Below are 16,538 nucleotides of genomic sequence, written 5' to 3'. Positions count from 1 at the left end.
CTGCAGCACAGCCAAAACTAGCCGAGGCTAACTGCTAACTGCAGCACAGCCAAACCTAGCCGAGTCTAACTGTTAACTGCAGCACAGCCAAACCTAGCCGAGTCTAACTGTTAACTGCAGCACAGCCAAACCTAGCCGAGTCTAACTGTTAACTGCAGCACAGCCAAACCTAGCCGAGTCTAACTGTTAACTGCAGCACAGCCAAACCTAGCCGAGTCTAACTGTTAACTGCAGCACAGCCAAACCTAGCCGAGTCTAACTGTTAACTGCAGCACAGCCAAACCTAGCCGAGTCTAACTGTTAACTGCAGCACAGCCAAACCTAGCCGAGTCTAACTGTTAACTGCAGCACAGCCAAACCTAGCCGAGTCTAACTGTTAACTGCAGCACAGCCAAACCTAGCCGAGTCTAACTGTTAACTGCAGCACAGCCAAACCTAGCCGAGTCTAACTGTTAACTGCAGCACAGCCAAACCTAGCCGAGTCTAACTGTTAACTGCAGCACAGCCAAACCTAGCCGAGTCTAACTGTTAACTGCAGCACAGCCAAACCTAGCCGAGTCTAACTGTTAACTGCAGCACAGCCAAACCTAGCCGAGTCTAACTGTTAACTGCAGCACAGCCAAACCTAGCCGAGTCTAACTGTTAACTGCAGCGCAGCCCAACCTAGCCGAGGCTAACTGCTAACTGCAGCGCAGCCCAACCTAGCCGAGGCTAACTGCTAACTGCAGCACAGCCAAACCTAGCCGAGGCTAACTGCTAACTGCAGCACAGCCCAACCTAGCCGAGGCTAACTGCTAACTGCAGCACAGCCAAAACTAGCCGAGGCTAACTGCAAACTGCAGCACAGCCAAAACTAGCCGAGGCTAACTGCAGCACAGCCAAACCTAGCTGAGGCCAACTGCTAACTGCAGCGCAGCCAAACCTAGCTGAGGCTAACTGCAGCGCAGCCAAACCTAGCTGAGGCTAACTGCTAACTGCAGCACAGTCAAACCTTGCTAAGGCTAACTGTTAACTGCAGGAAAGCCGCAGCTAATTTAGACTAACTGCTAACTGCAGCACAGCCAAACCTTGCTAAGGCTAACTGCTAACTGCAGCGCAGCCAAACCTAGCTGAGGCCAACTGCTAACTGCAGCGCAGCCAAACCTAGCTGAGGCTAACTGCAGCGCAGCCAAACCTAGCTGAGGCTAACTGCTAACTGCAGCACTGTCAAACCTTGCTAAGGCTAACTGTTAACTGCAGGAAAGCCGCAGCTAATTTAGACTAACTGCAGCACAGTCAAACCTTGCTAAGGCTAACTGTTAACATGCAGAAAAGCCGCAGCTAATTAAGACTAACTGCAGCACAGCCAAACCTAGCCGAGGCTAACTGCAGGAAAGGCGCAGCTTGCTGAAGCTACCTGCAAAGTGTAGCGTGGCAGCTAGTTGATGCTACCTACAGTGTGACCGCTAACTTCTGTCTTTCTGTGCAGGTACTCTTAAGGCTGTGGAGCACGTTAATAAGGACATCGCTCCAAAGCTAATTGAGAAGGTCAATATTCAATAATCATTGCGAGGAGATTAAACTGTTCTGGTGTGAAATTCTCCATATAATGCAACCAATGCTACCTGGTTTACCTGACATATTTCCTGTCTTTCCCCCTTCGTATCCTCCTATATGTCCGCCCCTGCCTTCCTGCTGTCCATCTGTCCAGAATCTCAGCGTAGTCGAGCAGGAGAAGATCGACAAGTTCATGCTGGAGTTGGACGGCACTGAGAACAAGTGTAAGACCATGTCTCTGTCCCTGTCCACCTATCTCGCCTTTCCATCTGTTTCACCTGTCCATCTGTGTGTCTACAGCTAAGTTTGGAGCTAACGCCATCCTGGGTGTGTCGCTGGCCGTCTGTAAGGCCGGAGCAGCAGAGAAAGGGGTTCCTCTCTACCGCCACATCGCCGACCTTGCTGGACACAAGCACGTCATTCTTCCTGTCCCCGTGAGTGGTTGGGCATTGTTTGAATAGGCGGGGCTTGGTTTGAGTGGGAGGGGTTTGTGTAGGAGGCTGGGGCAGACTCACTAGATCTAAAACGTGGTTTAATGTGCCTTTCGGCATCAAGAAAGCAACTACCAAACGAAGACTAATAGTTTGGTGGTAGGTCCTTCAGTTTCTTCAGGTGAAGGAGCAGGACATCCTCACAATCAGGAAACGACAAATATTCCATTAAATAAATGATTGATCACAAGCAGTGGACTAAAATACCGATTTTAATGTTTAACAGTTTTCCTTATAAGCTCCATAACTCAAATCAGTCTGTAACATGTGGACAAACCATTTCTGCCTTTTTAAAGAGTCTAAACAATAATAATAAGTGTTTTCAGAGACAGTTCAGAGCTAGCTGGAGCGAACTAAAGCTAGTTGAAGCCAGGTGAAGATTAAAGAGGAATTAACTTTAGCTAACTGAAGCACATTGAAACTTACTGAAGCTTTCTGAAGCTTGCTGAAGCTTTTCGGAACTAACTTTTGCTAACTTAGTTAGCTAGGGTTAGCTAACTGCACCAATACTAGCTGGTGCTGTATTTGACTTTACAGATGAGTTTTAGTGATCTGGTCTTCTGTCCATGTTACCGTTTTGTCTCCACATCTTTCTGTACTGGACGGTTTACTCCTGTGTGAACTGGTCATACTGGCAGCAGTTCTGGTGACACCTATGGCTCTGAGTGTCTGATCCAGGAACACATGGGAGTACTTGTAACTGCTAACCGCAGCATGGCTAGCAGTCAGTGTCTCTGCTCAGCAGCTGCTCCATATATGAAAAGGAGCTGGTTGCATTAACATTCTGGGTTTTCAGGCCTTTAACGTGATCAATGGTGGAAGTCATGCTGGAAACAAGCTCGCCATGCAGGAGTTCATGATTCTGCCCGTTGGAGCCTCCAGCTTCCACGAGGCCATGAGGATCGGAGCTGAGGTGGGAGCCGCTTTCTACTGCAGAGTCTCCCAGGTCATCCACATCGATTTTCCACACTAACTTTGTGTGTTTTCAGGTGTACCATAACCTGAAGAACGTCATCAAGGCCAAGTATGGCAAGGATGCCACCAACGTGGGCGATGAGGGCGGCTTTGCCCCCAACATCCTTGAGAATAATGAGGGTGAGCTCTGCCTGGCGGTTTGTGTTTTTACAGTCTGTCTTCGTCCTCATTGTCCTCAACGTCCTCAACGTCCTCATTGTTCGTTCTTCTGCAGCTCTGGAGCTCCTGAAGACCGCCATTGAGAAGGCTGGTTATCCCGACAAGATCATCATTGGAATGGATGTGGCTGCCTCTGAGTTCTTCCGCAGTGGAAAGTACGACCTGGACTTTAAGTCCCCTGACGACCCATCCAGACATATCAGTGGAGAGAAGCTGGGAGATCTGTACCGCAGCTTCATCAAGGGTTACCCTGGTAACAGCATCCCTCACACTCCTCCGCTCAGCAACTGCACATGTTGGAGCATTCCTCGACCTGTAGGGGGGGCAGCACCATGTCTTAATATCCCTGTCTCTGTCCCTGTCTCTAGTCCAGTCCATTGAGGATCCATTTGACCAGGACGATTGGGAGCATTGGTCCAAGTTCACAGCTTCTGTAGATATTCAGGTGAGACAAGTAGGGACAGGAAAGGTCTGAAGCTGTGTGCCGGTTCAGGGTATACGCTCATCGAAGTGCGGATTCGTTGGCTACTTACGTCGCAGTGGCATCGCAGTATCGTACAAATTCTTACTTCTAAGGGTTAATGATACAGGTGCATGATCACTGATGATTATGGGATGGATCTTTATCTCTGATATGTCACTCGCGAGTGAACTGCTGATTAGGAAGTAGTCTAGTCTAGAATAGGTATGGTGAGCTGAAGAGAAGAAAGTGTATTCTCTCAGTGTCGGGTGATGAGAACGCCATGCATCGCAAAGACCAAAATCCTTCATGTACTGTTTAATCGTTTCAGCTGATTTCCAACCTCGATACTTCCCTGATGAACTGTATTTGTCAAGAATAACATTTAAGTCCCCTGCTACAATGATTGTGTAATCTAAGTGATCATAGAGTGAAAAAATTAGTCATCTACATTTGGGCCATAAACATTTGCAGTAGTTGCCTTACTATTTTGAATAGATAATGTAACTATTAAAAATCTACCTTCTGGATCTGTGATTGTTTGATCAATATCAAAATTTAACTTTTTATTAATAAGAGTGGCTACTCCTCTTTGTCTGGAATTATAGCAAGCTGAGTAAACATGTGGAAACTGGTCCGTTGAAAAATTTATTGTTGAATTAGATGAATGAGTCTCCTGTAAGAGAACAATGTCTGAATTCATTTCATGCAGCCGATTAAAATTTTTAGTGTCTTTTCTCTTGTACCAGCTCCACGCACATTCCAAGTGACAAACCTCAGTGTATCCATAAACCTACAGAGATTAAGGCTATTTGCATATTACTACAGCGTGTGTCTGTGTGTAACCTGCTGCTTGCGCATCTGCTAGCTGTGTACAGTACCTGGATCTGCACATTAAATGTCTCCATGTGTGCTTTCCTCATAACTTATGTGTGTGTGTGTGTAAATCGTGCAAAGCGTTGTGTCCGATGTTTAATCTTCTACGCTCATCAAAGTGCAGATCTGTTGGCTACTTGCGTTGCAGTGGCGCGCCATTTACCGTCCAAATCCACCCAACAAAGCCGCATTTCATTTGCTTTTTAACGGCAGTTGAGTGCCGAGGTGTGTGTGTGTGTGTGTGTGTGTGTGTGTGTGTGTGTGTGTGTGTGTGTGTGTGTGTGTGTGTGTGTGTGTGTGTGTGTGTGTGTATGTGTGTGTATGTGTGTGTGATGGAAATTCAACTTTAAACAGAGGAATCTTTAGCTAATTTTATAACTCTTCAAGCATCCAGAATGCAGTAAGATGGCAGCATATATCTGGCTCCAGCAAGCTCCAGTTAGCATTTGTTAACATTCATTTCATCACCAGATTTTGGGACATTTCTTTGAGGTAAACAAAGCTGTAAAAATATTAAATAAAGTTCAGTTGTATTTGCTAGCAGATAGACGAGCATAGTCTCGTGCTGTATGAAGTAACAACCAATAAAGTTAATTACATGGGTCTCACCGCATTATTGTCAGACGTCAACATTAGCTTAACACAATGTGTTCTCAGTTCAAGGAGAGTTTGTCTGGACCGTTTGCTCCATGTTTACAATTTACAGGTAAATAAAACCAAATAAAATAAAAAATTCTGGCTCCATTTTAATATTATTTTCATGTGGTTCATAGAAGATTGGGAACACTAAAGATAACATCTGCTGTTGCTAGGCAACAAGGTATGCTATGGCTAATTTTCGTACCCTAGAGTTGTGTCTGAATCTCCACACTAGTCCCAAACACCTAATTTTACTACACAGGGCTGCAGCGCATAGTAAACTCAGTCTGTTGGCAATTTGGACACGAAGCTGGCCATTTTTACCTAGTCACAGATCACGTGACTACCGGCTGTCACCACGGCAACCACCACACGTCGTTCCAAATCCAATCCAAACTTGTGTGAAAAATAAAATCCTTATCGTATTTTATTCATTTTATGTTGCACATCTATTCAATAAAAAAGGACAAAATATAAGTGTTTTTTTTTTTTGTTTGTTTTTTTTTTTAACCTGTTTTGACGTTCGTGTCACTTTGAGCTCCTGCTGCAGTGTATTGTGGTGTATTCTGATCCCGCTCCTGACCATTGATGCATTGGGGGTCATTTTGAGTGCACTACTTTCTTCTCTCTGGACATTAAGACACTTCTAGAAAATGGCGTGAGCACTATATGATGCTGTGTAGAGAACATGGTGGACGTTCGTACTCAGCCTCCATCATCTCCTTTCCCAAACGGTGTCTGGCTTCGGTCGTCAGCCTTCAATTCAGGTTCTGAAATGGGACAAAGCTTGAGTGTCACCTGTATTCAGGTGTCAGGAGCCATACTTCTCCTTTCAGTAACCATGTGTCTGTTTCAACCAATCAGATCGTAGGAGATGACCTGACAGTGACCAATCCCAAGAGAATCCAGCAGGCGGTGGAAAAGAAGGCCTGCAACTGTCTGCTGCTCAAAGTCAATCAGATTGGCTCCGTCACCGAGTCTATCCAGGCGTAAGGCACCTGTCTACACCTGGCTACATCCGCCCACACCTGGCTACATTTGTCTACACCTGGCTACATCTGTCTACACCTGGCTACACCTGTCTGATATTTGTCTCTTGGTATGTCTCAGGTGTAAGCTGGCTCAGAACAGTGGATGGGGTGTGATGGTCAGCCATCGTTCTGGAGAGACGGAGGACACCTTCATCTCTGACCTGGTGGTTGGACTCTGCACCGGACAGGTAGGTGGAGACAGAGGGGGGAGGCGGGGTTAGTGGCTGGAGGCGTAGACCAGACGTTGTGGAGACTGGAGTCTTCACCTCATCTTTGTCTCTGTCAGATCAAGACCGGCGCCCCCTGCAGGTCAGAGCGTCTTGCCAAATACAACCAGCTGATGAGGTGAGAACTTCCTGCTTGTTTCAGAGTAAAAGTCTGTGATTTTCAGAGTAAGATCCCAGCTGAAGTCATTTTCTTTCAGGATCGAGGAGGAGCTCGGAGACAAGGCCAAGTTCGCTGGGAAGGACTACCGCCACCCCAAGGTCAACTAAAGCTCTGCTCCACTCTGTTGCAATGGCAACTGACTGACGCTTCTGTAGCTCCTCCCCCTCGAAGTCGGGGTGAGAGGGCATGGGCTGCTTTGACCTCTCCCTCCCAGATTTATTTCCATGACTGTTTTCTATTAAAGTGAATAAACAGTAACAAAGAAAAGCAGTCTGACTAATTATTCATAATGTACTGAGTTTCCTGACAGAACCTGAACACATCATGCCGACAGAACATCCCGACTGGAGTCAGATTTCAGTTTCCTGACAGTACCTGAACACATCATGCCGACAGAACGTCCCGACTGGAGTCAGATTTCAGTTTCCTGACAGTACCTGAACACATCACGCAGACAGAACGTCCCGACTGGAGTCAGATTTCAGTTTCCTGACAGTACCTGAACACATCACGCAGACAGAACGTCCCGACTGGAGTCAGATTTCAGCTTCCTGACAGTACCTGAACACATCACGCAGACAGAACGTCCCAACTGGAGTCAGATTTCACTTTCCTGAAGGTACCTGAACACATCACACAGACAGAACATCCCGACTGGAGTCAGATTTCAGTTTCCTGACAGTACCTGAACACATCACGCAGACAGAATGTCCCGACTGGAGTCAGAGTTCAGATTTCAGTTTCCTGACAGTACCTGAACACATCACGCAGACAGAACGTCCCGACTGGAGTCAGATTTCACTTTCCTGACAGTACCTGAACACATCACGCAGACAGAACGTCCCGACTGGAGTCAGAGTTCAGTTTCCTGACAGTACCTGAACACATCACGCAGACAGAACGTCCCGACTGGAGTCAGAGTTCAGTTTCCTGAAGGTACCTGAACACATCCCGCAGACAGAACGTCCCGACTGGAGTCAGATTTCAGTTTCCTGACAGTACCTGAACACATCACGCAGACAGAACGTCCCGACTGGAGTCAGATTTCAGTTTCCTGACAGTACCTGAACACATCACGCAGACAGAACGTCCCGACTGGAGTCAGATTTCAGTTTCCTGACAGTACCTGAACACATCACGCAGACAGAACGTCCCGACTGGAGTCAGATTTCAGTTTCCTGACAGTACCTGAACACATCACCCAGACAGAACGTCCCGACTGGAGTCAGAGTTCAGTTTCCTGAAGGTACCTGAACACATCACGCAGACAGAACGTCCCGACTGGAGTCAGAGTTCAGTTTCCTGAAGGTACCTGAACACATCACGCAGACAGAACGTCCCGACTGGAGTCAGAGTTCAGTTTCCTGACAGTACCTGAACACATCACGCAGACAGAATGTCTTTAACGGAGGGTAACACTTGAGCCGAACACACGTGCGTGCTGGTGTGACGTCAATGCTGATTGGTTGGAGAGTTTGAGCTGTTGGCTGCCTGTTGCCTGGCGACGAGCAACAGTCGTGAGGAAATCTGACTAAAGCTGTGATGTCCAGAATTTATCTGGAATTAATCACACCTGTCGAAAGATCGAGGTCACAAGACATGAGGATGAGGAGGTGGAGGAAGGTGGTATGCGTGAGTTTTTCCTGCTTTCATCTTCAAACCTTGTTCATGGTTTCCTTGGATACGAATGTTTCTCTTGTTTATATATCTCTTCAGCGGAGTCTGTGACCTTTGTTACACCCCCCCCCCCCCCCACCCCCCACCCCCACCCCCTCCTCCCTCATAGATCCTGGAAAACTTTCAAGGACCACCTGTAATCCTGAAGACACACCCTGCAGCTGTTTGACCAGCTTCGTGAGGACATGGCTCATGTCCCTCCGCTGAAGGACTCGAGCACTCTAAGACTTTCCTTCCTGTGTTGACTTTTGGTTCCTGTTCCAGGACGTTCAAGACATCCTTGGATGTTTTAATGGTGCAATCAGACACACACGAGTTGCCATGATCAACAAGGTCTTTGTCTGTAATCAGATTAATGACCTATTGTCCAGCGCATGTGTGTGTGTGTGTGTGTGTGTGTGTGTGTGTGTGTGTGTGTGTATGAATATTTTACGTGCATTTGATGACGTTGGTCAACTGAATGAGGGGCGGAGTTTGTCTGACCAGGACAAAGCTGATGGGGGGTGATTAAACCAACACACACACACACACCTATCATGTAGAGCATGTGAACCTCTGTAGCCCCACCCACTTCCCGAAGAAATGGTTGCCAACAACAACCTATCTCCGCGGTGACGATTTACAGACAGGTCAAAGGTCAGGAGAAGATGAAGATGTATGCAAGTTCCAGGCAGAATTCTGGGCTCTGACTTCCTAAAGAGGAAGAGGCAGATGATGTCTGAACCATCTAGATTACGCAGTCTGTTGGCAGCAAACTGTAGTAGCTCTGACTTGTGCTCTCAAGTAGATTAGATCTGGAGCTGATTGTCCAAAGAAGAATGCTGCACAAGCTGATGAAGATGATGGAAGATTCTTCACACCCTCTCCACAACACAGTGATGAAACAACAAAGTGTGTTCAGTGAGAGGCTTCTTCAGGTCCGATGCAAGACTGAAAGATACAGAAGATCATTCCTGCCAGCAGCCATCAGCCTCCAGAACAAGACCTCCTCTAGTTATTATTATTATATACTACAATATTTCCCTTTGGGGATTAATAAAGTATTTTTCATTTTACTTCATGTGTCTCAACAAGACTTCATCCTGGATCTTCCTCCAGGACTCCTGGAAAGTCTTTCTGGAATATCAAGACCTTCTGTGTCAGAGATGTGGAAACTCTGAAGGGTCATGGAGTCTGGAAACTTCCTCAAGGACCTGGAACATTTTCAGTGATCAATGATTGAGTTGGGATCTGGAGCTGAAGGGTTCTGTTCAATCATAGCAGAACTTCATAAAACCGCTTCAAAGTCCCTGGAACGTTCTCCAGGACGTGGCGGAGAACTTTTAACTTTTCCATTCAGTGTTGTCACCATTATTATCTCTCCGTGTGTGTGTGTGTGTGTGTGTGTGTGTGTCTGTGAGGCAGCGTTGCCGGGAGCAACTCCAGAAAGCACGTTTGACATCAAAGCTCGGCGTGGTATAAAAGCGTGGCTCTGCCGTTGTAACGTAGACACGACGCATCCGCACAGGAGACAAGACGGACTCGTCGACCAGCAGCTGAATCTTCTGCAGTTTGTATATTTTCTCTTGAAGTCTGATTGCTGGAAGTTTCCAGTCAGTAAGTCCCACTGTTTGATCTATTTGATCCGTTTGATCTGTTGATCCGTTTGATCTGTTTGATCCATTTGATCTCTTTGATCCATGTGATCTATTTCATTTGTCTGATCCGTTTGATGCCTTTGATCTGTTTAATCGGTTTGATCCATGTGATCTGTTTGATCTTTTTTCTCTGTTTGATCCATTTGATCTTTGTAATCTGTTTGATTAATGTGATCCATTTGATATGTTCGATATTTTTGATCCATTTGAGCTCTTTGATCTGTGTCATCCATTTGATCTGTTTGTTTTCATGTTCTGTTTTCATGTTGTTCACCATGTTCAATGTTTTCATGTTGTTTTCCGTGTTCCCTGTTGTTCACCATGTTCCATGTTGTTCACCATGTTCCATGTTTTCATGTTGTTCACCATGTTACATGTTATTATGCTGTTCACCATGTTCCATGTTTTCATGTTGTTCACCATGTTACATGTTGTTCACCATGTTCCATGTTTTCATGTTGTTCACCATGTTACACGTTTTCATGTTGTTCACCATGTTCCATGTTATCATGTTGTTCACCATGTTTCATGTTTTCATGTTGTTCACCATGTTCCATGTTTTCATGTTGTTTTCCATTTTTTTATGTTGTTCACCATGTTCACCATGTTCCATGTTTTCAAGTTGTTCACCATGTTCAATGTTCCATGTTTTCAAGTTGTTCACCATGTTCAATGTTCCATGTTTTCAAGTTGTTCACCATGTTCCATGTTTACATGCTGTTCACCATGTTCCATGTTTTCATGTTGTTTTCCATGTTTTCATGTTTTTCACCATGTTCCATGTTTTCATGTTGTTCACCATGTTCCGTGTTTTCATGTTGTTCACCATGTTTTCAAGTTGTTCACCATGTTTCATGTTTACATGCTGTTCACCATGTTCCATGTTTTCATGTTGTTCACCATGTTCCATGTTTTCATGTTGTTTTCCATTTTTTTATGTTGTTCACCATGTTCAATGTTCCATGTTTTCAAGTTGTTCACCATGTTCAATGTTCCATGTTTTCAAGTTGTTCACCATGTTCCATGTTTACATGCTGTTCACCATGTTCCATGTTTTCATGTTGTTTTCCATGTTTTCATGTTGTTCACCATGTTCCATGTTTTCATGTTGTTTTCCATTTTTTTATGTTCTTCACCATGTTCCATGTTTTCATGTTGTTTTCCATGTTCCATGTTTTCATGTTGTTTTCCATGTTTTAATGTTGTTCACCGTGTTCCATGTTTTCATGTTGTTCACCATGTTCCATGTTTTCATGTTGTTTTCCATTTTTTTATGTTGTTCACCATGTTCAATGTTCCATGTTTTCAAGTTGTTCACCATGTTCAATGTTCCATGTTTTCAAGTTGTTCACCATGTTCCATGTTTTCATGTTGTTCACAATGTTCCATGTTTTCATGTTGTTTTCCATGTTCCATGTTTTCATGTTGTTTTCCATGTTTTTATGTTGTTCACCATGTTACATGTTTTCATGTTGTTTTCCATTTTTTATGTTGTTCACCATGTTCAATGTTCCATGTTTTCATGTTGTTCACCATGTTCCATGTTTTCATGCTGTTCACCATGTTCCATGTTTTCATGTTTTTCACCATGTTCCATGTTCCCTGTTGTTCACCATGTTCCATGTTTTCATGCTGTTCACCATGTTCCATGTTTTCATGTTGTTTTCCATGTTTTCATGTTTTTCACCATGTTCCATGTTTTCATGCTGTTCACCATGTTCCATGTTTTCATGTTGTTTTCCATGTTTTCATGTTTTTCACCATGTTCCATGTTCCCTGTTGTTCACCATGTTCCATGTTTACATGCTGTTCACCATGTTCCATGTTTTCATGTTGTTCACCATGCTCCATGTTTTCATGTTTTTTTCCATGTTTTTATGTTGTTCACCATGTTCCATGTTTTCATGTTGTTTTCCATGTTCCATGTTGTTCACAATGTTCCATGTTTTTATGTTGTTCACCATGTTCCATGTTTTCATGTTGTTTTCCATGTTCCATGTTGTTCACCATGTTCCATGTTTTCATGTTGTTCACCATGTTCCATGTTTTCATGTTGTTTTCCATGTTCCATGTTGTTCACCATGTTCCATGTTTTCATGTTGTTCACCATGTTACATGTTGTTCACCATGTTCCATGTTTTCATGTTGTTCACCATGTTACACGTTTTCATGTTGTTCACCATGTTCCATGTTTTCATGTTGTTCACCATGCTCCATGTTTTCATGTTGTTTTCCATGTTCCATGTTTTCATGTTGTTTTCCATGTTTTCATGTTGTTCAACATGTTCCATGTTTTCATGTTGTTTTCCATGTTTTCATGTTGTTCAACATGTTCCATGTTTTCATGTTGTTCACCATGTTCCATGTTTTCATGTTGTTTTCCATGTTCCTTGTTTTCATGTTGTTCAACATGTTCCATGTTTTCATGTTGTTCACCATGTTTCATGTTGTTCACCATGTTCCTTGTTTTCATGTTGTTTTCCATGTTATCATGTTGTTCACCATGTTCCATGTTGTTCACAATATTCCATGTTTTTCATGTTGTTTTCCATGTTCCATGTTTTCATGTTGTTCACCATGTTCCATGTTTTTATGTTTCATGTTCACCATGTTCCATGTTTTCATGTTGTTCACCATGTTCCATGATGTTCACCATGTTTCATGTTGTTCACCATGTTTCATGTTGTTCACCATGTTTCATGTTGTTCACCATGTTCCTTGTTTTCCATGTTCCATGTTTTCATGTTGTGTTCCATGTTGTTCACCATGTTCCGTGTTGTTCACCATGTTCCATGTGGTACACCATGTTCCATGTGGTACACCATGTTCCATGTGTTCTTGTTGTTTTCCATGTTTTGTTTTTCACCATGTTCCATGTGTTCTTGTTGTTTTCCATGTTTTGTTTTTCACCATGTTCCATGTGTTCTTGTTGTTTTCCATGTTTTGTTTTTCACCATGTTCCATGTGTTCTTGTTGTTTTCCATGTTTTGTTTTTCACCATGTTCCATGTGTTCTTGTTGTTTTCCATGTTTTGTTTTTCACCATGTTCCATGTGTTCTTGTTGTTTTCCATGTTTTGTTTTTCACCATGTTCCATGTTTTCATGTTGTTTTCCATGTTTTCATGTTGTTTTCCATGTTTTCATGTTGTTTTCCATGTTTTCATGTTCACCGTTTTCCATGTTTTCATGTTCACCGTTTTCCATGTTTTTTTTCATGTTCTTCATGTTTCATGTTGTTTTTCATGTTCACCATGTTCCATGTGTTCATGTTGTGTTCCATGTTTCCATGATGGAGATCACGTGGTTTCACTCTGTCTCTGAAAGTTTAATTGACAAGCAATAGTTCTGTCCTTGATCTGTTTGATCCATTTGATCTCTTTGATCCATGTGATCTATTTCATTTGTCTGATCCGTTTGATGCCTTTGATCTGTTTAATCGGTTTGATCCATGTGATCTGTTTGATCTTTTTTCTCTGTTTGATCCATTTGATCTTTGTAATCTGTTTGATTAATGTGATCCATTTGATATGTTCGATATTTTTGATCCATTTGAGCTCTTTGATCTGTGTCATCCATTTGATCTGTTTGTTTTCATGTTCTGTTTTCATGTTGTTCACCATGTTCAATGTTTTCATGTTGTTTTCCGTGTTCCCTGTTGTTCACCATGTTCCATGTTGTTCACCATGTTCCATGTTTTCATGTTGTTCACCATGTTACATGTTGTTCACCATGTTCCATGTTTTCATGTTGTTCACCATGTTACACGTTTTCATGTTGTTCACCATGTTCCATGTTATCATGTTGTTCACCATGTTCCATGTTATCATGTTGTTCACCATGTTCCATGTTTTCATGTTGTTTTCCATGTTTTCATGTTGTTCACCATGTTACACGTTTTCATGTTGTTCACCATGTTCCATGTTATCATGTTGTTCACCATGTTCCATGTTTTCATGTTGTTCACCATGTTCCATGTTTTCATGTTGTTTTCCATTTTTTTATGTTGTTCACCATGTTCACCATGTTCCATGTTTTCAAGTTGTTCACCATGTTCAATGTTCCATGTTTTCAAGTTGTTCACCATGTTCAATGTTCCATGTTTTCAAGTTGTTCACCATGTTCCATGTTTACATGCTGTTCACCATGTTCCATGTTTTCATGTTGTTTTCCATGTTTTCATGTTTTTCACCATGTTCCATGTTTTCATGTTGTTCACCATGTTCCATGTTTTCATGTTGTTCACCATGTTCCATGTTTTCATGTTGTTCACCATGTTTTCAAGTTGTTCACCATGTTTCATGTTTACATGCTGTTCACCATGTTCCATGTTTTCATGTTGTTTTCCATTTTTTTATGTTGTTCACCATGTTCAATGTTCCATGTTTTCAAGTTGTTCACCATGTTCAATGTTCCATGTTTTCAAGTTGTTCACCATGTTCAATGTTCCATGTTTTCAAGTTGTTCACCATGTTCCATGTTTACATGCTGTTCACCATGTTCCATGTTTTCATGTTGTTTTCCATGTTTTCATGTTGTTCACCATGTTCCATGTTTTCATGTTGTTTTCCATTTTTTTATGTTGTTCACCATGTTCCATGTTTTCATGTTGTTTTCCATGTTCCATGTTTTCATGTTGTTTTCCATGTTTTAATGTTGTTCACCGTGTTCCATGTTTTCATGTTGTTCACCATGTTCCATGTTTTCATGTTGTTTTCCATTTTTTTATGTTGTTCACCATGTTCAATGTTCCATGTTTTCAAGTTGTTCACCATGTTCCATGTTTTCATGTTGTTCACAATGTTCCATGTTTTCATGTTGTTTTCCATGTTCCATGTTTTCATGTTGTTTTCCATGTTTTTATGTTGTTCACCATGTTACATGTTTTCATGTTGTTTTCCATTTTTTATGTTGTTCACCATGTTCAATGTTCCATGTTTTCATGTTGTTCACCATGTTTTCATGTTTTTCACCATGTTCCATGTTCCCTGTTGTTCACCATGTTCCATGTTTACATGCTGTTCACCATGTTCCATGTTTTCATGTTGTTTTCCATGTTTTCATGTTTTTCACCATGTTCCATGTTCCCTGTTGTTCACCATGTTCCATGTTTACATGCTGTTCACCATGTTCCATGTTTTCATGTTGTTCACCATGCTCCATGTTTTCATGTTTTTTTCCATGTTTTTATGTTGTTCACCATGTTCCATGTTTTCATGTTGTTTTCCATGTTCCATGTTGTTCACAATGTTCCATGTTTTTATGTTGTTCACCATGTTCCATGTTTTCATGTTGTTTTCCATGTTCCATGTTGTTCACCATGTTCCATGTTTTCATGTTGTTCACCATGTTCCATGTTTTCATGTTGTTTTCCATGTTCCATGTTGTTCACCATGTTCCATGTTTTCATGTTGTTTTCTATGTTTTCATGTTGTTCACCATGCTCCATGTTTTCATGTTGTTTTCCATGTTCCATGTTTTCATGTTGTTTTCCATGTTTTCATGTTGTTCAACATGTTCCATGTTTTCATGTTGTTTTCCATGTTTTCATGTTGTTCAACATGTTCCATGTTTTCATGTTGTTCACCATGTTTCATGTTGTTCACCATGTTCCTTGTTTTCATGTAGTTTTCCATGTTATCATGTTGTTCACCATGTTCCATGTTGTTCACAATATTCCATGTTTTTCATGTTGTTTTCCATGTTCCATGTTTTCATGTTGTTCACCATGTTCCATGTTTTTATGTTTCATGTTCACCATGTTCCATGTTTTCATGTTGTTCACCATGTTCCATGATGTTCACCATGTTTCATGTTGTTCACCATGTTTCATGTTGTTCACCATGTTCCTTGTTTTCCATGTTCCATGTTTTCATGTTGTGTTCCATGTTGTTCACCATGTTCCGTGTTGTTCACCATGTTCCATGTTGTACACCATGTTCCATGTGGTACACCATGTTCCATGTGTTCTTGTTGTTTTCCATGTTTTGTTTTTCACCATGTTCCATGTGTTCTTGTTGTTTTTCATGTTTTGTTTTTCACCATGTTCCATGTGTTCTTGTTGTTTTCCATGTTTTGTTTTTCACCATGTTCCATGTGTTCTTGTTGTTTTCCATGTTTTGTTTTTCACCATGTTCCATGTGTTCTTGTTGTTTTCCATGTTTTGTTTTTCACCATGTTCCATGTGTTCTTGTTGTTTTCCATGTTTTGTTTTTCACCATGTTCCATGTTTTCATGTTGTTTTCCATGTTTTCATGTTGTTTTCCATGTTTTCATGTTGTTTTCCATGTTTTCATGTTCACCGTTTTCCATGTTTTCATGTTCACCGTTTTCCATGTTTTCGTGTTCACCGTTTTCCATGTTTTTTTTCATGTTCTTCATGTTTCATGTTGTTTTTCATGTTCACCATGTTCCATGTGTTCATGTTGTGTTCCATGTTTCCATGATGGAGATCACGTGGTTTCACTCTGTCTCTGAAAGTTTAATTGACAAGCAATAGTTCTGTCCTTCAACCAGCAGGAGGAGCTGCAGGCAATGAGAGCTGTTACAATAGTGATGTCATTTTTTACGTTCTTCTGTCTCTTAATCAAAGATTGTATTTTAAGCTGCTTTCATGTGTCTCCTTGTGTCCCTGAAGCCAAAACCTGCCAAACAAACTTTCTGATTCTTGAAG

At 42.2% G+C, this 16,538-nt stretch overlaps 1 protein-coding gene across 1 annotated transcript in view; it reads left to right on the top strand.

Annotated features, from left to right (window-relative positions):
• Positions 1-6,821, top strand: part of eno3 (enolase 3, (beta, muscle)) — an 11,661-nt gene extending 4,840 nt beyond the window's left edge. The window contains exons 4-14 of the mRNA XM_079258167.1: positions 1,469-1,527; positions 1,691-1,760; positions 1,837-1,970; positions 2,824-2,940; positions 3,017-3,122; positions 3,217-3,414; positions 3,530-3,606; positions 6,001-6,125; positions 6,247-6,355; positions 6,454-6,512; positions 6,592-6,821. Coding sequence (XP_079114293.1) covers positions 1,469-1,527; positions 1,691-1,760; positions 1,837-1,970; positions 2,824-2,940; positions 3,017-3,122; positions 3,217-3,414; positions 3,530-3,606; positions 6,001-6,125; positions 6,247-6,355; positions 6,454-6,512; positions 6,592-6,661 — 1,124 coding nt within the window. The 3' untranslated portion in view covers positions 6,662-6,821. The remainder of the gene's footprint in view (positions 1-1,468; positions 1,528-1,690; positions 1,761-1,836; positions 1,971-2,823; positions 2,941-3,016; positions 3,123-3,216; positions 3,415-3,529; positions 3,607-6,000; positions 6,126-6,246; positions 6,356-6,453; positions 6,513-6,591) is intronic.
• Positions 6,822-16,538: the final 9,717 nt, after the last annotated feature.

This window comes from Telmatherina bonti, assembly GCF_933228915.1.
Source record: "Telmatherina bonti genome assembly, chromosome: 18".
NCBI classification, from domain to species: domain Eukaryota; kingdom Metazoa; phylum Chordata; class Actinopteri; order Atheriniformes; family Telmatherinidae; genus Telmatherina; species Telmatherina bonti.
The sequence above is the reverse complement of the archived record's forward strand: the minus strand, read 5'-3'. Positions and strand labels throughout refer to the sequence as shown.